At 41.3% G+C, this 25086-nt stretch overlaps 1 protein-coding gene across 2 annotated transcripts in view; it reads left to right on the top strand.

Annotated features, from left to right (window-relative positions):
• FANCD2 (FA complementation group D2) overlaps positions 1 to 25086 on the top strand; it is a 75536-nt gene that overhangs the window by 29696 nt on the left and 20754 nt on the right. The window contains exons 22-40 of one of the 2 annotated variants that reach the window (XM_034658760.1): positions 683 to 756; positions 1038 to 1184; positions 1911 to 2011; positions 2432 to 2547; positions 3738 to 3846; positions 5476 to 5586; positions 5856 to 5968; positions 6942 to 7085; positions 11896 to 12012; positions 12782 to 12910; positions 13424 to 13542; positions 16978 to 17088; positions 18200 to 18330; positions 19428 to 19521; positions 20982 to 21104; positions 21899 to 21992; positions 22628 to 22699; positions 23395 to 23433; positions 24679 to 24753. In XM_034658760.1, the coding sequence (XP_034514651.1) occupies positions 683 to 756; positions 1038 to 1184; positions 1911 to 2011; positions 2432 to 2547; positions 3738 to 3846; positions 5476 to 5586; positions 5856 to 5968; positions 6942 to 7085; positions 11896 to 12012; positions 12782 to 12910; positions 13424 to 13542; positions 16978 to 17088; positions 18200 to 18330; positions 19428 to 19521; positions 20982 to 21104; positions 21899 to 21992; positions 22628 to 22699; positions 23395 to 23433; positions 24679 to 24753 (2019 nt within the window). Of the gene's footprint in view, positions 1 to 682; positions 757 to 1037; positions 1185 to 1910; positions 2012 to 2431; positions 2548 to 3737; positions 3847 to 5475; positions 5587 to 5855; positions 5969 to 6941; positions 7086 to 11895; positions 12013 to 12781; positions 12911 to 13423; positions 13543 to 16977; positions 17089 to 18199; positions 18331 to 19427; positions 19522 to 20981; positions 21105 to 21898; positions 21993 to 22627; positions 22700 to 23394; positions 23434 to 24678; positions 24754 to 25086 lie in introns of those variants that run through there. The other variant, XM_034658761.1, reaches the window with a different exon arrangement.

Consider the following 25086-nt stretch of genomic DNA (forward strand, 5'->3'; position numbering starts at 1 on the left):
AGGCCCAGTATCTTTTCTTAAAGCAGCAAAGCATGAGAACTGCTTTTTACTTCAATTCTTCAAACCCTTCTGTCTATTACCGTGCAAAAATAGATCGTCCTGTGAGCTCTCCCATATTCTAGTTGGGAATGCTGTTCTGACTTGCCCTACTCCAGGCCTCACCTCACTCCTGAGGCCTCCTTCATATAATAAATAATAATAGTAATGATGATGATGATGATATATTGTTGATGATGTTGATAGCCATTATGTATTGTGTGCCAGGCACTGTGTTAAGCATTTTTCATGTATTATGTGTTTTCTACTTCATAATAATGGGGTACATAATATTGTTATTCTCTTCTTAGAAATGGGGAAACTGGGGGACACCTGGGTGTCTCAGTTGGTTAAGTGTCTGCCTTCAGCTGAGGTCATGATCTCAGGGTTCTGGTCCTGGGATCAAGTCCCACATCTGGCTCCTTGCTTGGCGGGGAGCCTGCTTTTCCCTCTGCCTGCCACTTCCCTGTTGCCTGCATGTGTGTGCACTCTCTCTTTCTCACAAATCCCTAAATAAAATCTAAAAAAAAAAAAAAAGAAAGAAAGGAAACTAAGGCTTAGAAAGGGTAATAGTTTGTCTAGGGCTCTATAGCAAGTACACCCTTACCTATACAGCCTTGTTTGTTTGCTTGCTTGCTTTCTGAAGGAATGGGTTGGGCAGACCATCTTCAATGATTTCCAAGATGCCTTTGTGGTGGATTTCTGTGTTTTTCCAGAAGGGTAAGTACTGTATACCCCCCAACCTGATTGTACTGGTGAAGAAATTATGTCAATAGTTAGTACGGACATAGAATGCTCTTGACCTCAGCTAAGTCTGGCCCAGTCCCACAGCTTCTTTCCTCCCAACACCCCAACACGCCAGTTCCAGAATTCCTAAAAGCTTCCACTTGTTTTTTCTCTTTCTCATTTCTTCTTGTAAGAGGAAAGATTGGTTTGTTCTAGCGGTTTCCTGTGAAGGTGTGTATACCCTTGGGGCATCAAATTCTGGGTTCTCTCCGCAGTGACTATCCATTTCCTGTGAAAGCTCTCTACGGACTAGAAGAATACAGTAGTCACGATGGGATTGTCATCAACCTCCTGCCACTGTTGTTCTCTCAGGACTTTGCAGAAGATGGGGGTAGAATGACTTCAAAGGAATCAGATCAAAAGTCAGTGTACTTTCTCTTTTCTAAAAACTTCTTTTGCAGTTTTGAGTGTTCGTGGGGTATTCCACACTTCTTGCAGTCTGTTGAAAACTTGGTGGAAAAGGGTTTCTGGGGCACCTGTGTGGTTCAGTTGGTTAAGCGTCTGCCTTCGGCTCAGGTCATGATCCCAGGGTCCTGGGATTGAGCCCCACGTCTGGCTCCCTGCTTAATGGGAAGCCTGCTTCTCCCTCTCCCTGTGTCCCTCCCCCAGCTCATTTTCTCTCTCTCAAGTAAATAAATAAGATCTTTTTAAAAGGGGGTGTGGTTTTCTCCTAATACAGGTGGTATTTGGAGGGTTTAGCTAGAATGGGTCAGATTCCTTGTTTTTTCTTGGACCCTGTGGTTGGGGTTTATGTTGCCTAAGGACAGCCAACAAGTACTCTGTGAGGCTGTTTTTATTTCTGTCCCTTTCTCCCCCCCATGGACATACTTGTCTGCCTCTGCCACTCTCCCTCCTTCCATCTTATCTCTGCTTCTCCTAACTCATGGATATTCACTCTGTTCAGCCTTTGCCTTCCTCCAGGTTAGTTCATTGTTTATTTGCTGAGCATCCATTAAGTTCCTTGTCATGTATTCTTAAAAGTAGACATTTATTTTGGGCAAAACTCTTTATTTATAAGGTCTGGTTCCCTATAACATGGACTAATATGCTTATGAAGTATTGTTTAGAAATTGATTTTTCCTTCCCAGATTGGTGTCTCCGTTGTGCCTGGCTCCCTATTTCCGGTTACTGAGACTTTGTGTGGAGAAACAACATAATGGAAACTTGGAGGAGATTGATGGTTTATTAGGTATAGGATGAACTTATCAGATCCTTTCTTCTTTGTAACCTTTCTTTGATAATCTTAGGGAAGCAGCAAACCAGTACATTGTGTGTGTGGGAAGGAATTTTCTAACTTCACAAAGTAGAATAGCAGTAATAATGGAATTCCAAAGACAATAATGCATACAGATTTCTATCATGTTGACAAATCAGTCATCATAGTTCCTTGTTGCTTTCTGGTCCTCACCTCTAGTTTTGCAAAGGCTTCTTAATTATATGTAATGATTGCTACATGATATGGTAGTAATTTTGATACTAATCAAAGCTTGACCTTCAAATAGAAGTTAAAGGGGAAAGTAGAAGGAGAGGTAGGTAGCTCTAGGGGTAACATCCAGATTCTGTTGACTTGAAATAAAGGGAGTTAGAAATGTTTGTTCTTCTCTTTCAGATTGTCCTATATTCCTCACTGACTTGGATCCTGGAGAGAGGCTGGAGTCCATGTCCGTTAAAGAGCATTCATTCATGTGTTCTCTCATATTTCTTACTCTTAACTGGTTCCGAGAGGTAAGCAGAGTTACTAGGACATTTCACCTTTTGTCTGTAGTTCTTGTTGAAAGGAAACTATTTCTTGATACTTATGGGACTAAAAAGTCTCCACTAACCACTAACTGCTGTGTTGATGTAGCCAAATCAAAATACGTAGAATTCACTTAATGTTTTTCATGCTTTACTACTTCAAGCCTTTTTGTTGTACTCTTCCTTTTGCCTGGAATAAACTCAACTTCTCCACTGTGAAAATTCTGTTCACCCTTGTATAGGTATGCATTTAATGTTTCGATTTGGTGAGATCAAGTGAGTGATGGTTTTCCCCTTCCTTTGGAATATATTGTGCTTAATGAAATGCACAGTAATGAAATATGGTGAAAATGACAGTAACATCTTACATTTATACCTCACTTCCTTTCTCATGAATATTATTTCGGAGAATGTTCACTTTAACTGTCTCTTCTTATCTTCACAATTGTATTCCGATGTAGGCAAGACAGGTATTATCCTTGTTTTACACCTATGCAGTTGCAGATACAGAGAGTACAAATCAGTAAAAATAATCAAGCACTTACATTGTGCCAAATTCTGGGCTTGTTTCTTTATTTATAGCATTTAATCCATATAACAACTTCATTCTCATTTTATAGTTGTCTCATTTTATAGTTGAAGAAGTAAAAACTCAGAAAGGCTAATAATGACTTGGCCAGGGTCACACAGCTAGTAAGTAGCAGAATAGGACTTGTTTCATCAAAGTGTGCGCTCTATAGTCACTGTGCTATTCTACTTGTTACATAACTAGAAATCAGTAGAAATGGGATTAAAAGTCAAATCTCCTGTATTGGCCCAGGGCTTTTTCTCCTCTATAGCACCTTGCTGAGAACACCTTTACTTTACAGACTAAACTCACAGATCCGGGACGTCTGGGTGGCTCAGTCAGTTAAGCGTCTGCCTGGTCATGATCTCAGGGTCCTGGGATCGAGCCCCACATCGGGCTCCCTGCTCAGTGGAGAGCCTGCTTCTCCCTCTCCCTCTGCCTGCAGTTCCCTCTGCTTATGCTCACTCACTCTCTATCAAATAAATAAGTAAAATCTTTAAACTCACAGATCCTACCACTGAATGGCATTTTTTAGCCCTGGATGAATAATGTAAATAAGCTTAAAATTGGAACCATTCAAAGTATGAGAATATAATTTGTACTTTTCCAGGTTGTCAATGCCTTCTGCCAGCAAACCTCACCTGAGATGAAGGGGAAGGTGCTTACCCGGTTAAAGCATATTGTGGAGCTTCAGAGAATCCTGGAAAAGTACTTAGCAGGTAAAGAAAATGTCTTATTATGGTACTTTGCTGGGATGGCATTGAGGAGATAAAGAACTTTCCTTTTAAGCCAAGCTCAGTGATAGCCATCCCATACTCACTCATCTGGGACAAGAAAATGTTTGCCCAACAAGATAAAATTTGTTTTTGTTTTTTTTTTTTATTTTTATTTATTTGGGGCGCCTGGGTGGCACAGCGGTTAAGCGTCTGCCTTCGGCTCAGGGTGTGATCCCGGCGTTGTGGGGATCGAGCCCCACATCGGGCTCCTCCGCTATGAGCGCTTCTTCCTCTCCCACTCCCCCTGCTTGTGTTCCCTCTCTCACTGGCTGTCTCAATCTCTGTCGAATAAATAAATAAAATCTTTAAAAAAAAAATTTTATTTATTTGACAGAGAAAGACAGCACAAGCAGGGGTACTGGCAGGCAGAGGGAGAAGCAGGCTTCTTCCTGCCAAGCAGGGAGCCCGATGTGGGGCTTGGTCCCAGGACCCTGGGATCATGACCTGAGCTGAAGGCAGATGCTTAACCTACTGAGCCACCGAGGCGCCCCTCAACAAAATTAAAAAAAAAAAAAAAATGAATACATCTCTTTTCCTCCCATTGTTACCAAGAAATCTTGCTGCTTAAGAAAATAAAAAATGGGAAGTATTGGTTGGGCTTTTTTAAAGTAACTTTTCTTCTTTAGAAGTCAAACTTTCAGTGTCCTTTGCTTTCCTAAACATAGTTATGAACTAGGAATAAAGCTGACAGGTCTCTTAATACCCTCTGACTATTAAATAAACTTGTTTTTTTGTTTTTTTTTTTAAGATTTTATTTATTTATGTGACAGAGAGACAGCCAGCGAGAGAGGGAACACAGCAGGGGAGTGCGAGAGGAAGAAGCAGGCTCCCAGCGGAAGAGCCCGATGTGGGACTCGATCCCGGAACACTGGGATCACACCCTGAGCCGAAGGCAGACGCTTAAAGACTGCGCTACCCAGGCACCCCTAAATAAACTTGTTTTAAAGTGCTAGGTATGCCTCCTGGGTGACTCAGTGGGTTAAGCAACTGCCTTCGGCTCAGGTCATGATCCTGGAGTCCCAAGATCGAGTCCCGCATCAGGCTCCCTGCTCATCAGGGAGTCTGCTTTTCCCTCTGACCTTCCCCTGTCTCATGCTCTCTCTCTCATTCTCTCTCTCTCAAAGAAATAGATAAAATCTTTTAAAAAAAAAATAAATAAAGTGTTAGATTCTCTGGGGAAAATGTAGAGCCTCCCTCAGGCTCTCATCTAAGTAATTATGTGTAAAACAAACTTCTGTATGACCAAATATTAATATCTTTAGATTTGAAATAAGGGTTAGTTTATTTTTAGTCCTTAACCTGCTTGGATATTTTTTATATCATTATTTAGAATTTTAGAATAATTTTTCTTAATTGATCATAATCATTTAATATGATATTCCTGTAAGTCATCTCTGATCATTTTGCTGTGCCAAAACAATTAATGTCAGGTAACTTGAATGTATCTTACAGACATTCAGCCGTACTTGGTAGTTCTGAAAATTAATTTTTAGCCAATCAGGTGATGCATTCTAAGTCTAACAGTGATATGTGGTTGGTACGCATTGAGCTTCTGTTTCCTCTCTTTTCCAGTCACCCCAGACTATGTTCCTCCCCTTGCAAACTTTGACTTGGAAACTTTAGATGTAATACCTCCTCCTACTGCTGCTATTTCAGCAAAAATCAGAAAACAAGGAAAGATAGGTATGTTATCTTCTTCTTCTTCTGTGCCTCCATAAGAGAGACACTGAATTAACATAAGCGGTCATATGCACCAAGGCTTCAGTAACTGGAGAGATGATGTCATTGAACTCTTTCTACGGCATGGTTGTAAAATGAACTATAATGTAGGGTTATAAAATTACCTCCTCTACCTCTAGGTAGTCTTCAGCAGGTTGTTTCCTGAAGGCAGTGATATTTAACAAACATGATTATTGATTACTTTAGTCACTTTTTTGTTTTTGAAACAAAAGGAGGAAGGAAACGGAAAGCAGATGGCAGCAAAACATCCTCTCCTGACACACTTTCAAAGGAGGATAGTTCAGAATGTGACCCTACACCATCCAATAGAAGCCAGCTGGAAAAGGTACTGGAATGATGGGTTTCCATGCAGGTTGTGTGACAGCCCAGTAAGATTAACAGGGAACCAGCATCATACTCTGCATCTTACAGAGAGAAAAATTAGAGAAAAGAGAGGCAAACGAACTCTCCTTGGCTTTGGGGCGATTCTCCCAGTAGCAGAGTTAGGGTTAGACTCTAAGTCCTTAGCACCACCACACACTGTTTTTTTCTAGTCATATTTTTGAATGTGTCACTCCCTTTTTTATACCCCAGCAGTACTTTGAATTCTCTCTTGTAGCATTTATCAAATTTTGTTTTTTAGGACCTAGTTTTAGGTATACTGCTTTTATCCTCTTTCCGCCCTCTGATCCCAGATTATCAACTTCTCAATGAATTGAGATAACATGAAATGCTTAGGACAATTTCTGATAATAAACAGTAGTTCTTTTTTCCTGTAAGTCTGCCAATCACAGAGTAGGTTATATGTTTGTGAAATTACCTAAATCACATGGATCCCAATTATTTCTGTTTTTTGGCTCCTATTTATTGTGTATTATGTATAGCTCCTGTAATCTCCTAAAAACCCAAGATTGATAGTAATATCTACATTTAACAGGTAAGGAAACTAAGACCCAGAAAAGGTAAGTGACTTGCCCAAGATCACATAGTTAATAAGGCTTGAGCAAGGGTTTGAAGCCAGACCTGTCTGGTGCCACAGGTCATTGTTTTCTCTACCATGCCATAACACCTTGGTTTGTTTAGTAGTTCAAATTAAGTGGAAACCAACCAACGGTCTTCATATGTCACCCATATCTCATTTTTTAATTAGGTGCTTTTGTCTCAGGAATATTTATGGACTTTGGTGAAAGGAAAGTGGTGATTTGCTAAAAAAGTAACTTCTGCATAAAATGAGTGTAAAATTGTACTTTGAGGTCTTTCTGAAAAATCAGGTTAATATAGAATCCTTATTCTGTTGGTTGCTGCTGCTTTCTCCCCAGGAGGTCAAAGGGAAAGAAGAAAAGACATCAGTATCACTACAGAATTACCATGCTTTTTTCCGAGAACTGGACATTGAGGTCTTCTCTATTCTGCATTGTGGGCTTGTGACCAAGTTCATCTTAGATACTGAAATGCACACTGAAGTAAGTCACAGAGCTGAGATCCTAGAATTTAATCTTATTTCAGAAAATTTCTCAGCTCAGGGTGCCTGGGTGGCGCAGTTGGTTAAGCATCTGATTCTTGGCTTTAGCTTGGGTTGCAATCTCGGGTCATGAAATCCAGCCCTGAGTCTGGGTCAGCACAGAGTCTGCTTGGGATTCGCTCTCCCTCTCTGCCCCTCCTACTCATGCTTGCATGCACTCTATCGCTCTCTCTTCTCTTGTTCTCAAATAAATAAGTAGATCTTTAAAAAATAAAATAAAACTCTCAGCTCTATTCTTATTGTAAAAAGAGCACCATGGTATTGAGAGAAGGTAGATTCTGGCTTCTAGAGCTTTTATGTATAGTGAAAGTAATGATAAATAATCATCCTCATGATTTTTTTTTAAGGTAAACAACTTTATTTATTTATTTTTTTTAAAAAAGATTTTATTTATTTATTTGACAGAGATAGAGACCACAGCCAGTGAGAGAGGGAACACAAGCAGGGGGAGTGGGAGAGGAAGATGCAGGTTCATAGCAGAGGTGCCTGATGTGGGGCTATCCCATAACGCCGGGATCACGCCCTGAGCCGAAGGCAGACGCTTAACCGCTGTGCCACCCAGGCGCCCCTATCTATTTATTTTTAAAGTAAGCTCTAGGCTCAACTTGGGGCTTGAACTCATGACCTTTTTTTATAAAAATTATGTTAGTCACTGTACAGTATTTCATTAGTTTTTGATGTAGTGTTCCATGCTTTATTATTTGTGTATAACACCTAGTGCTCATTGCAATATGTGCCCTCCTTAATATCCATTACCAGGTTAACCCATCCCCCACCCCTTCCCCGCTGAAACCCTCAGTTTGTTTCCCAGAGTCCATAGTCTCTCATGGTTTATCTCCCCCTCTGATTCCCCCCTTCATTTTTCCCTTCCTTCTCCTAATGTCTTCCATGCTATTCCTTATGTTCCACATATAAGTGAAACCATATGATGATTGTCGTTCTCTGCTTGACTTATTTCACGTAGCATAATCCCCTCCAGTTCCATCCATGTCGATGCAAATGGTGGGTATTCATCCTTTCTGATGGCTGAGTAATATTCCATTGTATATATGGACCACATCTTTTTTTTTTTTTAAAGATTTTATTTATTTATTTGACAGAGAGAGAGAGAGGGAACACAAGCAGGGGGAGTGGGAGAGGAAGAAGCGGGCTCCCAGCGGAGGAGCCTGATGTGGGGCTCGATCCCAGAATGCCAGGATCACACCCTGAGCCGAAGGCAGACACTTAGCGACTGAGCTACCCAGGCGCCCCTGGACCACATTTTCTTTATCCATTCGTCTACCGAAGGGCATCTCAGCTCCTCCCACAGTTTGGCTATTGTAGACATTGCTGCTATGAACATGGGGGTGCATGTGCCCCTTCTTTTCACTACATCTGTATCTTTGGGGTAAATACCCAGTAGTGCAATTGCTGGGTCATAGGGTAGCTCTATTTTTAACTTTTTGAGGAACCTCCATACTGTTTTCCAAAGTGGCTATATCAACTTGCATTCCCACCAACAGTGTAAGAGGGTTCCCCTTTCTCCACATCCTCTCCAACACTTGTTGTTTCCTGCCTTCTAATTTTTGCCCTTCTAACTGGTGTAAGGTGGTATTTCAATGTGGTTTTGATTTGAATTTCCCTGATGGCTAATGATGTCGGACATTTTTTCATGTGTCTGTTAGCCCTTCGTATGTCTTCTTTGGAGAAGTGTCTGTTCATGTCTTCTGCCCATTTTTTGACTTGATTATTTTTTTTGGGGAGGGGTGTTGAGTTTGAGAAGTTCTTTATAGATCTTGGATACCAGCCCTTTATCTGTAATGTCATTTGCAAGTATTTTCTCCCATTCCATGGGTTGCCTCTTAGTTTTGTAAACTGTTTCCTTTGCTGTGCAGAAGCTTTTTATATTGATGAAGTCCCAAAAGTTCATTTTTGCTTTTGTTTCCCTTGCCTTTGAAGTCGTGTCTTGAAAAAAGTTGCTGTGACTGACATCAAAGAGATCACTGCCTATGTTCTCCTCTAGGATTTTGATGGATTCCTGTCTCACATTGAAGCCTTTCATCCATTTTGAGTTTATCTTTGTGTATGGTTTAAGAGAATGGTCGAGTTTCATTCTTCTGTATATAGCTGTCCAATTTTCCCAGCACCATTTATTGAAGAGACTGTCTTTATTCCATTGAATATTTTTTCCCTGATTTGTCAAAGATTAGTTGACCATAGAGTTGAGGGTCCATATCTGGGCTCTCTATTCTGTTCCATTGATCTTTGTGTCTGTGTTAGTGCCAGTACCATCCTGTGCTGGTGATCACAGCTTTGTAATGTAGCTTGAAATCAGGCAACGTGATGTCCCCATCTTTGTTTTTCTTTTTCAACATTTCCTTGGCGATTTGGGGTCTTTTCTGGTTCCATACAAACTTTAGGATTCTTTGTTCCAGCTCTTTGAAAAGTGCCATTGGTATTTTGATCAGGATAATGTTTAAAGTATTGATTGCCCCGGGCAGCGTAAAAATTTTAACAGTGTTTATTCTCTCAATCCATGAGCATGGAATGTGTTTCCATCTTTTTGTGTCTTCTTCAATTTCTTTCATAAGTGTTCTGTAGTTTCTAGAGTATACAACCTTTACCTCTTTGGTTAGGTTTATTCCAAGGTATCTTATGGTTTTTGGTACTTTGTATATGGAATCGATTCCCTAATTCTCTTTCTACAATTACATTGTTAGTGTGTAGAAAAGCAACTGATTTCTGTGCATTGATTTTGTATCCTGCCACATTACTGAATTGCTATATGAATTCTAATTTGGGGGTGGAGTCTTTTGGGTTTTCCACATAAAGTATCATGTCATCTGCGAAGAGAGTTTGACTTCTTTGCCAGTTTGAATACCTTTTATTTCTTTTTGTTGTCTGTCTGACTGCTGATGCTAGGACTTCTAGTACTATGTTGAACAGTAGTGGTGAGAGTGGGCATCCTTGTCGTGTTCCTGATCTTAGGGGAAAAGTATTCGCTGTGGGCTTTTCATAGATGGTTTTTATGAAATTTGAACTCATGGCCTTGAGATCAAGAGTCACATGCTTGGGACGCCTGGGTGGCTCAGTCAGTTAAGCATCTGCCTTTGGCTCAGGTCATGATCCTGGGGTCAGGATTGAACCCCACGTCAAGCTTCCCGCTCAGCAGAGTGTCTGCTTCTCCCTCTCCCAGTCGTGCCCTCTCTGTCTCTCTCTCTCTCAAATAAATAAATAAAATCTTAAAAAAAAAAAAATACGTGCTCTACCGACTGAGCCACCCAGGTGTCCCCCATCATCTCAATGTTTATAAGTTTTTTACAATGTATTAGACGTTATGATCATGCTAATGATGTGATCCTTATTTTAGTTTACTACTAATAAGCTATTTAGATTACTCTTATGCAGCAGCACTGTTCTGGTTTCTAGAGAATACTGTTTTCACTGTTAATGATGTTTGTTCAGCATCCGTCAGATGCTTATTTAGGCCTTTTTTATGTTAAACTAATCTAGACATTGGCAGTGCAGTAGCGCATACAGCATGATGCTAGCCTTCAAATAGCTCATAATCTAATAAGGGAAGCAGACATAACTAGCAGTATGTACTGTATTGAAGGTCTGAACCAAGTACCAGTGAAACTCTGAGGAGAGAATGGTATTTATAATGAAGTTGTAAGTAGAGCATATTTTCACAGAAAAGATAACTTTTAATATGGGATTTCACCAGAGTAGTTTCTCCAGGCTAAAAAAAGGGGGGGGGGCGCCTGGCTGGCTCAGTCATTAGAGCTTTCAACTCCTGATCTCCTGGTCCTGAGTTCAAGCCCCACATTGGGCCTGGAGCTTACTTTAAAATAAATAAATAAATAAATAAATAAATAAATAAATAAATAAGTAAAAATCAAAAAGAAATATCATGGAATTTACTATAGATTTTTTATAAGAATGTAAACCCCTTCACAGTAGAGATAGTTTCTACCCCACCCCCAACCCCAATCTTTCTGCATTAGCTAGGAGATTCTCCGTAAATGTTTATTGCATGAACAGTTTGAAATGAGATTGTATTTGGCTCATTCTGCTTTTGGTAGTGTTATACCCTTATAGGGATCCAGCACAGAGTTAATAGTCGCAAAACATTAAGGGAAAGAAAATATTAAAGGATTATTTAACGAACAGAGAAAAGCAAAATTACCTTGAATTAGTCCTTTTTTATCCCAGGGTACTTAGGAAGTGCATCTCGAGTCCACAGCTGGAAGGATACACAGAGACATTTACCTCTAGAGAAAAAGTATGTGTTGAGATGCCTGGGTGGCTCAGTCAGTTAAGTGTTAAGCGACTGCCTTCAATTTGGGTCATGATCCCAGGGTCCTGGGATTGAGTCTCGCATCAGGCTCCATGCTCAGCCACAAGCCTGCTTCTCTGACATCCCTGCCTCTCTGCCTCTCCCCGTGCTTGTGCTCGCTCTCTCTCTCTGACGAATAAATAAATTTAAAATATTTAAAAAAAAAAGAAAGAAGAGAAAAGTATGTTTTCTAAAACTATACTCACTTGGATTCCTATTTTAATAATTTGAAATTCATTTTACTTTGGGAGCGCTTGACTTTTTGATTTATTGACAGAGCACAACGGCCATTTATATGAGGTGGGGAAATTTCCCCCTTTTTTGGGAATGGTCGGATTCTTCACCCATTGGGAAGAGTAAACCTGAAATGTGCTCCTTCAAAAAGATGGCGAAGACATGCTTGGAATTATCCTTTCTTTCCTCCTTGTGACAGGCTACAGAAATTGTGCAGCTTCAGCCCCCTGAGCTGCTTTTCTTACTGGAAGATCTCTCCCAGAAACTGGAGAATGTGCTGACACCCTCTGTTGCCAGGAGAATCCCCTTCCTCAAGGTTAGTATAGACAGAAGCACAAGCCCTGGCCGTAGTGAATTTGGAAACAAGGAGATCTTAATGAATAAGTTGTCACTTTCTCTGGCATTATGTTTGGGTCACTGGGTAGCATGATGGCAGTCTCATTTCCAGAGCCCATTCACTTTGCTTTAGAAAGGATCTCTGAAATAGAGAAATCAAAAAAGCCACCCCAAACAGGATGTATATTTCTAAATGCCCTGAGCATTCCTGAATCCTGTTCTTTACTTGGGTTTTGCTTTTAAAAGCCTCCCAAACTGAGCCCATGCCCAAGCCTCAGTGTAGTCGTAGTTGGCTCTCTAGAGAAGGCTAGAACCTCATGTGTATATAATGTTCAAATGTGTACATAGCATCTGGTGGAGAGTGGGATGATGTTAACAACAGAATGTGGAAGTTTTAGGTGTAAACATTTAAACATTAATCTATCTGGTTGTTTGATATTTTTTGTACTCGCTATTTGCTCAATGTTTTCATCAGCCTAAATGATTTCTATTTTTGTGTAAGCTTTATCTCATTAGTAGTTATGGGTCTATACTTTTCAATCAAACACTTTGTACTCTATAAAAGCCAGTGTCTTGGTAATTTGAAGACGGGGCAAGATCCCTCTGTCAAAATAGAGTTTTAGGCAAGCAACCAGTTTCTTCTGTCCACTCCCGCCTTGTGACCCAGGTCTGACTAAACTCCTTAACAAACTCTGTTTCAGAGAAGCTATCCAGCAGTTTCTTCCCCAGTAACTCTGAATTTATTATAGAGTAAAGGAAACCGGAATATTGGATTCTCACATCTCCGTCAGAGATCTGCCCAAGAAATTGCTCATGGTATTGTTCAACTGCTGGCTCCAATGTGTAACCATCTGGAGAACATTCACAACTATTTTCAGGTCAGCAGCCTATCTTATCATTATAGATATTTAGAAATTACTGGGCTGCCTTAGGTGGCTCAGTTGGTTGAGTGTCTGACTCTTGGTTTCAGCTCAGGTCATGATCTTAGGGTCCTGGGATTGGCCTGCATAGGGTTCTTTGCTTGGTAGGAGATTTTGCTTGGTAGGGAATCTCCTTGAATATTCTCTCCCTCTGCCCTCCCCTAACTTGTATGCATACGTGTGCTCTCTCTCTCAAATGGGTAAATAAATCTGGAAGGAAGGAAGGAAGGAAGGAAGGAAGGAAGGAAGGAAGGAAGGAGAGAGAAAGAAAGAAAAAGAAAGAAAAAGAAAGAAAGAAAGAAAGAAAGAAAGAAAGAAAGAAAGAAAAATAAATAAATTACTAAGTGAATAAGAGATTTCTTTTTTGATTGAGAAATATTGAAGGAAAAATGGGGCCAGATTGAGAAATATTGAAGGAAAAATGGGGCCAGTTGCCCAAACAACTGTCCTAAAAGCATTTTTCCTTTTCAGTGCTTAGCTGCTGAGAACCAAGGTGTAGTTGATGGTCCAAGAATGAAAGTTCACGAGTACCACATAATGTCTTCATGCTATCAGAGGCTACTGCAGATTTTTCATGGCCTTTTTGCTTGGTGAGTAAGTGGCAGATGTGGTAGGTAGAAATAATCAAGTATGCATTTGCTTTCATTTGACAGTGACCAGGGCACTGAGGTAGAGAAAAGAAGGAAATGGCTCCGAAAGTCTTATGTAATTGTGATACTTGTTCTTTTTGGAGTGTTTTTGTCTGCATCATTTCATTTGATCTTGTACCCTCTGTGTCTTATATGGCCATAGTTATTAACTCATTTGAAAATTAGGTGACTTTGATATTGGCTAACATTTAACACATAGGGCTATCTGATTCTTAGCCGGGTTTGCTGTGACAGCCTTTCTATAATAACACTGGAGAGACTGTTACTTAAGAAATTGTTACTGGGACACCTGGCTGGCTCAGTCCATGGACCACGAGACCCTTGATCTCAGGGTTGTGAGTTGGAGCCCCACCCTGGGTGTAGAGATTACTTAAAAATAAAATCTTAAAAAAAAAATGTTGTTAACTGAATAACTTGTAGATAAATTCCAGATCATATGTTAAAGAGCTGAATACATTTTGAGCTGGGGTATTTAGAGATACTTTGTGGAAGCAATGAGATTTCCTGGGGCCCTGAAGGATAGATAGATGGCCTTTTGGGAGGTAAAGGAAGGGTCAGGAAGGCGTGGCATGGGTGAAAGTAGAAATGAGGGAGACATGTCTCTTAAATGCTTTTGTTCCTCAAGGCTGGGCCCTGGCTCCTCTCTTTTATACAGGTTTTCTGGGCAGTCTCACCCAAGCTTAAATTTGTGCTGATATTTATCTTCTGAGTTACAGGCATTTATATCCAGCTGCCTACTAAACACTTCCTTAGATGTGTCATTGATACTTCAGACACATCACATCCAAAATGGAATGTATGTATCATCCTCACCACAGCTCCTTCAGCTTTGCCCAGCTACGTAAATGGTACCACCAGTGTCTGAGCCAGTAACCAACAGTTGTTCTTTGTCCCTTTTTCTACCCACTACTTTTTCTCTCTCCCATGTCAGATCATCAAATCCTGTTAATTTTATCTTTTAAATAACATCTAAATAGCCATCTGTTGCTCTCCTGCTGCACTACTTTGAGACTCCCATCATCTCTCACCTGGACGAGATTAGTTTCACAGTTGGTCTCTGCCTCCAGTTGTCCTCCCTCAGTCCTTTCTTCACATAGTCAGTGGTCTTCCCAGTGCAAACCCAGTCTTATCCTATCCCAACTTTGGTTCTGGTTGTCCTTAGATTTTGCTTGAGTTCAAACTCTTTTCCCTAGCTTCTAAGGCCTCTTATTATCTGGCTCCTGTTCTTCCACTCATCTTACATTCTGCCCTCCAGCTATACTGAATTAATTTCAGTACCCTAGATTGCTTTCACCTGGAAGACTTCACACATACTCATTCTTCTACCTGGATTCCCACCCTCCTTGATCACCAGTCTTTTCTAACTCATCTCTGAGATATGGATTTAAACTTCAGTTCCTCAGGAGCATCTTCTCTGACTCCTAGGGCAGGTAAGCCTCCTTCCTGCCTCTGTAACTCCCAGTTTTCTCCTAATACTCTGGTATCCTCTTACGATAAGACTTACCACATTTCATTGTAATTACTTGTTCATCTATCTTCCTTGCTAGACCATGAGCTCCATGGGAGCTGAAACGAATCATTATTATATCCCTAGTACTTAAAAACAGTGCCTGACAAAAGATTTGATCAGATGCCTCGTGTAGGAGATATACGGATGGCAAATAAATACATGCAAAGATGTTCAATAGTATTAGTTATTAAGGAATTCCAAGTTAAAATTACAGCATGGCTAAATAATGAAGACTTACCATACCATACTGGTGAGAACATGAACACCTGGAACTCTCACATGCTTCTGATGGAAATGTAAAATGGTGCACCCGCTTTTGAAACAGTTTAGCAGTTCCTTAAAAAGTTAGACATACACCTAGCATACAGCGTAGCCATTCTACTCCTAGGTATTTACTCAAGAGAAATGAAAACATATATCTATACAAAATCTTGTGTACGAATGTTTATAGCTGCTTTATTTGTAATAGCCCCAAACTAGAAACAAATGTCCATCAACTAGTAAATGGATAACAAATTATCATATGGTGGACTACTACACACAATCATGTGGATGAAGGAAAGAATTATACTGAATAGAAAGCAAGACCATAAGAGTATGTAGCATTTGATTCCATTTATATAGAACCCTAGGAAAAAGCGTATAATCTCTCAGTGACGAAAACAGATCAGTGGTTGCCTATCATTGGGTGGGAGGATGGAGTGAAGGGTGGATTTCAAAGGAATAGAAGGAAACTCCTGGGGGTAATGGATATGTTCGTTATTTTCGTTGCAGTTATGGTTTCATGGGTTTATATATGTCACCTGATCAAACTGATCAACGTTTTAGATACATGCAGTTCATTGTACATCAGTTCTATCTCAGTAAAGCTGTCCCCCCAAAACCTGACCTATTATAGACCCTTAGAATACATTTGTTGAAAGGCAAAAGGACTACCACTGGTGATATGGAGATGTTTCTATAGGAGTAGAAAATCTAGGGGCTCAGATTGTGCTGGGCCTTGAAGGTCAGAAGAGTTTGAATGTTGTACAGAAAAGCAATTCTGGAGTTTTATTTTCAGAGGCAAGGTTTAATGAAATCAGTGTTTTAGGAAAATCCTTTTGACAGCAGTATGCAGGACGGATTGGAAAGGGATGCAGAAAGACCAGTTAAAAGGTGTCTCAGTGATCTACATATTGATGATGATAAGGACCTGGCTTAGAATGATGTCCTGGGGCGCCTGGGTGGCACAGCGGTTAGGTGTCTGCCTTCGGCTCAGGGCGTGATCCCGGCGTTATGGGATCGAGCCCCACATCAGGCTCCTCCACTGGGAGCCTGCTTCTTCCTCTCCCACTCCCCCTGCTTGTGTTCCCTCTCTCGCTGGCTGTCTCTAACTCTGTCGAAAAAATAAATAAAATCTTAAAAAAAAAAAAAAGAAAAGAAAAGAATGATATCCTGAGCTTGGGAAGGAAGGGACAGTAGGAAAGATAATCTGAAGATAGAATTGTCAAGACTTACAGAGAAGGAATAAGTTTTTTACTGAGCACCTTCTATGGAATTAATACGAGATTTAACAATTGATAAAGTTATTTCTGGTTTTTCTGGGGAGGAAGGCTGAGGCTTCTCTAAAATGTAGCAAATGAAGGAGAGCTTTTTTTCTGTGTAAATAAACCTGGGAGGAAAAACTGTTTCAGGTGCCCTTCACCTTGCAGTGTGAGACTCAGAGCTGTGACTAAATTGGGTACCTGGGTACTTCCAGTGTTCTAGGTCTCATTTTTCCTCCATTGACTTACTGATGTTATAGCCTGGAGGCCAGGATCCTCAAATGTTATCTAAGAAATCTTCCTAAAACTAAGCTCAACCATCTTACCTTGACTTTCCCTTAGGGGTGGATTTTTTCAGCCTGAAAATCATAATTTACTGTACTCAGCCCTTGAGGTCCTTACCAACCGACTGAAGCAAGGAGAGCCTGACCAGTCCTTGGAGGAATTACTCAGGTGGGTCAGACTACATATGCCAGAGTGTTGTCCCAAAAAACTAAAACAAGATTAGCAAGATTTCTTAGAAATCACTTGGGTGTCTTTCAGTAGTTGTGAAGGAAATTGATGTTTTCAGCTACTTTTCTCAGTCATATGAGCTTTTTCACCTATGTATTCAGATAAATCCTGAAACATTAGAAACCATTGAATTAATCCTACTAAATCTTTGGCATCCGGCATCCTGTTGGCCTTTTAGGGTAATGATGTTGAAAACACTAGTGACGTGTAGTCGACTCTTGATTATCCAGAAACCTACCATGTCTCTCAGTAGAGTCAGGTAATTAGGTAGCAGTAGCTACCACTGATTTCCTCCCAGTCTTGACAGAAGAAGAGCCCAGGCTGAGGGCAAGGCAGTGGAAGAGGGAGGTGAGAAGGAGAACTAATAGGCATGGCTCCCAGCCTCCTATCCCAGCTTCAACCAGAGTAATTTCATTTTTCTCTCACCTCCTCTACACTATCTCTGGCTCTGCGATCAATGCTTATCTTCCCTACCTATAGGGCAAGATCTTACTTCGTTTTAGATATAGTGCTTTTAAATTTGTTTGACCTCCTTCCCACCATCAATCAGGAGAGTACACTCTACTTTATATCAACTACAGTTTTGGATTAATTGTGACTCCCAATCTCCCATTATTTCAGTGCATTGAAAGTTGACATATGTGGTACACCTATTAAAATGTCTGCTTTCTCTGTCTTTTACTTGTCCCTATAAACCTAGAATTTAAACTTTATTCTCATTGTATTGCCTTAGGCCTTAAGAGCAAATAATTTGTCCAGGGTTGCTCATGTAAGCATGGCGTAGACTCCTCTTTGGGTATCTTGGTGTACATGACCCCTTTCAGGCCAGCATTCCATCCCCTGGGCTCTGTTCTACCCTGGCTTTCTTCATACAAGACTATAGTTCTCTATCAGAGTCTTGATAGAAGGTGGCCACAAAAGCACCTGAAAATGAAGAGAATTCTGATTAGGCAAATAAATACACAAGTGAACTTGAACAATTCATGAATTTAGACATATCTGTAATACTTGTCATCTCTTTTTTTTTTTTTCTTTCTTGTCTCCTTTACAGCCAGAGTTTCAATTACTTGCAGAATTTCTCTCACAGCATTCCCAGTTTCCAGTGTGCTCTTTATCTCATCCGACTTTTGATGGTCATTTTGGAGAAATCTACAGCTCCTGCTCAGAACGAAGAAAAAATTGGTGATGGGCCCAGATCCTCTTTTTTTTTTCTTCATGAATAGGATTAATAACTAACTCAAGCTTAAAAACTTAGGGCTTCCTAAGACCTTGTGTATTTTACGTGTAAAACCCCCCATAACCGTTGATGTGCCCTCTTGCCATATCAAGAAGGACATTTTCCCAGAAGGAGCTATGACTGATCTCTGCTGATCCTGCTTAGTCTGAGTTTGGTTATTTCAGTTGGCTAGCTCATTTTCTGTTTGGCTTCTGTTCATTCATGTCCCCCTCCCCCCCTTTTTTTGTAAATTATCTGGGACATTTGGTGAAAAGAGATACAAACTACTAGGTTAATAAAATGGGAGAAAGGAGAAATCAAGATTTGATTAAGTGTAAAGGAAGGCTGGGCCCCATTCCTGATCTTTTTTTTTTTTTTAAAGATTTTGTTTATTTATCTGAGAGAGACACAGAGATAGGGAGAGAGAGCATGAACTGGGAGGAGAGGGAGGAGCAGGCTCTCCACTGAGCAGGGAGCCCAATGCAGGGCTCGATCCCAGGACCCCAGGATCATGACCTGAGCTGAAGGCAGACGCTTAACTGACTAAGCCACCCAGGCGCCCCTCCTAATCTTTTTCTTTAACTATCTTTTGTCATAACTCCTTGAATGCGGCTGACTGATTATATATCCTAGTTGGCAGCACATACAGAAAGCAAGAAGAAAATGCAATACACGCCTTTTATTATTTTCTGTTGATTAAAAGGGGAAGGTTTGGTGTGAAACTTTAAGGTGGGCATGGCTTTTTGGTCTTCCCAGGAGGAACAAGATTGATTTTCCTACTGCCCAGCAGTGTGTGTCTGTTCAGCTCATGTGTGTGTATGTGGCAGGGCAGGGTGAGATGGTAGGATGCATTGGGTCCTAGAAAAACGCTTTTATTTCTGGTAGAAGGACCAGTGGAGCAGGAACCCATGGTAGCTTTTTTTCAAATTGTCAGACTAGGAGCTTCAGAGTAAATATAAAAAAAATAATCCCTTTGATCATTAATCATCCCCTCAAAACCTGAAAAACAAGAGTATAGTCAGTTTTCCATGCATGAGAGGTATTTGTCTTATTTCTCCAACAGCTTCCTTGGCCAAACAGTTCCTCTGTCGAGTGTGGCCAAGCGGGGAGAAAGAGAAGAGTAGCATCCCTACTGAACAGCTCCATACTTTGCTCAGGTGAGAGCCTCGATTTCTTTCCATGAGCCAGATAGTCCATTTTGCCACTGCTGGGGTCTCTTGCCTGGTTAAAGACTGAGAAATCGCCATGGTTAAGGGGAACTTGGAAACAATGAAGTAGGTTTAAAATTAACAAAAGTTGTATCATACTATACACCTGAAACTATAATACGGAATGTTAATTAACTTGAATAGAAAAATAAAATAGGAAATTAAAAGAATTTGAAATATGTGGATCATAAGATCCTCTGGTTCTATTTTATTTATTTTGAGATTTTATTTATTTGACAGAGAGAGAGCACAAGCAGGGGGAATAGCAGAGGGAGAGAGAGAAGCAGATTCCCCACTGAGCAGGGAGCCTGATGGAGGGCTCGATCCCAGAACTCTAGGATCACAACGTGAGCCAAAGCCAGACGCTTAACCAACTGAGCCACCCAGGTGCCCCACTGGTTCTATATTACACTGTCAGCTAGTTCCTGACTAGCTGGAGGAAATGGAGGAGTCTGCTATTGTATTTTGCCTTGTTAATCAGAGTTAGGTAATTATTTGTTGCCTACTATATCCAGGACTCATCCATCACTTCCAAAGTGTCTAACTATATTTCCAATTGAAACATCATTTCCTTTACCTCCTGATAATTACCTGGAATCTTCATTTTATTTATTTATGTATGTATTTATTTATTTATTTAAGATTTTATTTATTTTAACAGAGAGAGAAAGAAAGAGCACAACCAGGGGGAGGACCAGAGACAGAGGGAGAAGCAGGCTCCCCACTGAACAAGGAGCGCGTTGCGGGACTCGATCCCAGGACCCCGGGATCATGACCTGAGCCAAAGGCAGATGCTTAATCGACTGAGCCACCCAGGTGTCCCTGGACCCTTCATTTTATTAAAAATAAATGCTAGTAGGGGCAATTGGGTGGTTCAGTCGGTTAAGCATCTGTCTTAGGCTCAGGTCATGATCCCGGGGTCCTGGGATCAAGGTCTGCATCCGGCTCCTTGGTCAGCGGGGAGCCTGCTTCTCCCTCTGCCTCTCCCCCTTACCCTGCCTGTGCTCTCTCTTTCTCTCTCAAATAAAATCTTTAAAACATTTTTAAAAAAATAAATGCTAGTAGTTGTTTTAAAACTAAGTGCCTGGCAGGGCAACTGGGTGGCTCAGTTGGTTAAGCGACTGACTCTTGATTTCAGCTCAGGTTATGATCTCAGGGTCATGAGATTGAGCCCTGTGTCAGGCTCCACGCTCAGTGCAGAGTCTGTTTGGGATTCTCTTCTCTCTCTCCTTCTGCCCCTCCCCCTGCTCTCATGGGCACACCTGCATATGCTCTAAGTAAATAAAATCTTTCAATCAATCAATCAGTCAACAAGCAAGCAAGCTAAGTACCTGGTAATATGTCAAGAAAGAAATCTCGATTTAGGAATTCTGTAACGTGTATTTATACTCCTGTGTCTCTCAATGCAGCATTTACCTGGAGCATACAAACAGTGTTCTAAAGGCCATAGAGGAGATTGCTGGGGTTGGTGTCCCAGAACTGATCAATTCTCCTAAAGATGCATCTTCTTCCACGTTCCCTACCCTGACCAGGTATGGGAGTTCTCTCCTCCAGTTTTTTCCCTGATTAGAATCACACTGTCCAATGTATGTGGTTTCCAAATAACTACCTTACCCTTCATTTCATTCTGATACAGATGGTAGGTACAGTCATTCATTCAAGACATGGAGTGTCTACTGTGCATTCTTTTCAAGGGGCTCTCAGCCAACCCATGTTAAAGGACCTTAGTGAGGAATGAATTTTCAGTAGTGGCTTCAAAGACAATGAATATTTAGTCACCAAACATCTCATGTTAGTACTTTCGCCCTTTAAAAGTGAGACTATCTAATATTTTAACCATCTTTAGTATAAAGTGATTATTGTATCTGATCATGTACATCTCAATGGGTTTTTTGTCTCATACAAAGTTTATAAAGCACTTTCACATTCTTTATGTCATTCAGTCCTTTCAATGATTCTGTGAGGTAGCTATTATTATCCCTGTTGTACTGATGAGGAAAATGAGTGTTAGAGGGGAACTTACTTACCCAGGCAATAAGTAAGGAGTTAGGAACTTGAACTTGAATCTTCTTACCACTACCTCACAGCTTCTTCCATGCCACCACACCACCTCCCTTCATAAAGTTAATTCCATTGTTTGACAGGCTGTCTTCTTGGGCTCCTTTGTGAATCCTTTCCACTCCCCCATCCTTTATCAGTGGACCCTAGTGAAAGGAAATTCGGAGAGGTGGGGAAGGAAATGACTTTTGGTTCCTTGACTTCTTCCTTGGAAGTTCTTTCTAACAAGTCATCATTGTGTGAGTGTGCATGTTTTCCCCTCTTCTAGGCACACCTTTGTCATTTTCTTCCGTGTGATGATGGCTGAACTAGAGAAGACGGTAAAGGGTCTTCAGGCCGGCACAGCAGCAGACGCACAACAGGTGTGATGGTCAGGTACTCCCACCACAAGAGGTAGATCTGGTTACTAGGAAGCTGCTGCATCTTCTATTTCTTGGGTCCAGAGTTTCCTCTAAGCTACTTCCTTTGAGTTAGAGAGATCCAGGATTCTTTTTCAGAGTTCCTGGTTTACCTTTCTTTCCAGTTTGAGGGAGAACTGGGCTCTATATTCCCTGGCTACTGCCCAAGGGAAGGCTCAGACTGCTCCATAAGCCCTAGCTCTGGAAAAAATGCCTTTGGTCACAGCCTCCCATGCCCAACAGTTTGCTGCTCTTGAGCTGGCCTGAGGTGAGCAGGTCTGTTTAAGGTGCTGTGCTGCTGCCTGCTAACCAGAACTGAGCTAGACTGCTGAGAGCACAGGAATCAGAGAAGCCACAGGGATCCAATCACCAGCGGGTATGTTGCAGAGGCTTTTTCCTCTTTAGAAACTCTCTATAAGGCACCCCATGCAGGCCTTAGAACCATCTTATGGGTGCACTGGTAACATCTCTCTGAGAGAATAATTGGCTTAAATTAATCTTGGAATAGCTATGTAATCCAGGATCCATATATTAGTGGAAATACTATAAGAGAAGTACTTGGCTGGTTCAGAAGTGCCTCTGTATTTGGTTGCCCCCAGATTCATGAAGAGAAGCTCCTCTACTGGAATATGGCTGTTCGAGACTTCAGTATCCTCATCAACCTGATAAAGGTGAGTGTGCAGGCTTCTTGACCCACCTCACCAGCTAACTACAGAAAGCAAGAAGGGTCCTGGCTTCCAAAATGGACTCTCCCTGCTCGTTTCCCCTCCCTTCCTTGGGGACCTGTTCTCACCTGTCTTCTTCCCTTGTCCCTCTACCCATCGTGGATAACCTCTTCTACTCTCCCTGGGCAGTGTCTTTTTCCTTCTCTTCCTTTCTCCTTCCCTGTCTGGGCCACAATACTATTTAATGGCTCTCACCTTGTCTTGGGTCCTCTGTGACCTGAGCACATTCCCACTGTCTCTCTCTTCCAACCCAGAATGCCTTCTTTATCCCTCAGACACACTCTGTGCTCTTACCCATTCTATGATTTTGCTAGGCTATTCTCCCAGCTCAGAATGTCATTCTCTTTCCTTTCCACCTTTCATCCATCTTTCTTAAGGCTTCACATCAAGGTTCGGACTTCAATGCCATCTTAATATCCTGAGTTAGAATCAATTTCTTACTATTCTTTGCTTCCCTGTTTCTTTTTTTGAACCTCAGTGATGGTATTATTTTGTTCTGTTTCATAATTAATTGTTGACATACCTTCTTCATTTTAGAATTCTCTGTGACACCAAGAGCTGTGCTTTGCACAATGGGGAAGAGGCTGGGGTGCTCAAAGGAGCAGACCTCAGCTTTGGTTTCTTGTCTTTTGTGTCTCCAGGTGTTTGATAGTCGTCCTGTTCTGCATGTATGTTTGAAGGTGAGAGATTGACCTGACCCTCTTTAGTATTTATTCTTCCTGTGGATCTTTCTAGAGATGGCCTCAGCTGAAAGGAGTCGCTTAATACTTTACCCACAGCCAGAGTTTTCAGAATCTGTGCTAACAGGTGGTAGTTTAGAAAAGACACTGGATATGTTTTCCCACACAAGTGGGATGACTGGAGAAGCTAATTTTCCTATGAGTTTGAAAACTTTTGGTCTGAGTCTGAGAAGTATGGGGAGTGGCTTCAGGACAGCTGACTTCAGGAGCAGTAGTCACTCCTTGCCATTCCTTCCCAGGCAACAGGGAGGAAGGAGTGGTGGGTGATTCCTCTTTTTATTTTATTTTATTAATTTAATTTATTTATTTTTAAAGATTTATTTATTTATTTATTTGAGAGAGAGAAAGAGCACACACACACACAGGGCAGAAGGGCAGAGGGAAAGGAAGAGAGTTTTAAGCAGACTCCACTCCTAGCATGGAGCCTGATACAGGGCTCGATATCATGACCCTGAGATCATAACCTGAGCTGAAATCAAGAGTTGGATGCTTAAGTGACTGCGCCACCCAGGCACCCCCGATTCCTCTTTTTAAGCCCATGGCTGGCATCATGAATATGGAAGCTGGTATCCTGATAACCTCCAAACTCCTCTCCCAAGGGAAGAGCCCAGATTAGCCCTAGATTTGAGGATGGGTTAGGAGCTAGGAGATGTTATGAGGAGAATGTGTCTTCCCCACTCCGTATGGTTCTTTCCAAGTAGAGGCACCTCATTCTTGTTATCCCCTGGTTCCTTTCTTCCTCTTTACTCCAGCCTGGTGCCAGTGCAGAAGATGGGTAAGTAGGGGGAGTGATTTATCTGACTGGTACATTTGGCAGTTGGTTATGTGCTTCCTCAGCTCTACACAGTTTTTTCTTTTTGGGAGTAAGTGGTTCTCAGACAGCTGGTTCACCTGTGTTTTCTGTGCCCCCATTCTTACATTGAGCAAGGCCTCTGCCCATTGGCTGTGTCTAGGATGGATAAGTCTGCCTAACTCTGAGGCTTAGTTAGCAGGCCCATTTAGTTTTTGCATTAAGCTTACATTCTCCAAATTAACATTTAGGACTCTTCCCAGTTTATTTTTTATATACAAAAATAAGAAAATAAAACCCCTGGGCTGGGTGATGCTGTGCTACCTCAGGCAGGGGCCCTTCATGTGAAAGACCTCAGTAGAGGTCATCACCAGTGTGTCTCTTCTCTTCTTCAGTATGGGCGTCTCTTTGTGGAAGCATTTCTGAAGCAATGTATGCCGCTCCTAGACTTCAGCTTTAGAAAGCACCGGGTAAGAACTGAGAGCACCGAAGAAAGATGTGTTCTTTACAATTACTCAGAAGATATATCCATGGTGGCTCCTAGGCTGGGAGTAGGGGCAGTCCCTTTGCCCAGGTTTTGGGCCTCAGTTCTACTCTGGGTCCTTTGGTCCACTTCAGCTCTCACCAGAGATGCCCATATTGGACTGAATATTCCAAAGTAGACTGAACTTCAGACCCACTCTGATTAAACCCACCTTTCTACTTCTACTCCAGATTTGAGGGTGGTTGCTCCTTTTAGCTTGATTTTGTTGTCTTGCTGCACTCCTAGGACCTCACGTTATCAGTGTGTCATTTGCTTATTC

This window comes from Ailuropoda melanoleuca, chromosome 4, assembly GCF_002007445.2.
Source record: "Ailuropoda melanoleuca isolate Jingjing chromosome 4, ASM200744v2, whole genome shotgun sequence".
Lineage (NCBI taxonomy): Eukaryota > Metazoa > Chordata > Mammalia > Carnivora > Ursidae > Ailuropoda > Ailuropoda melanoleuca.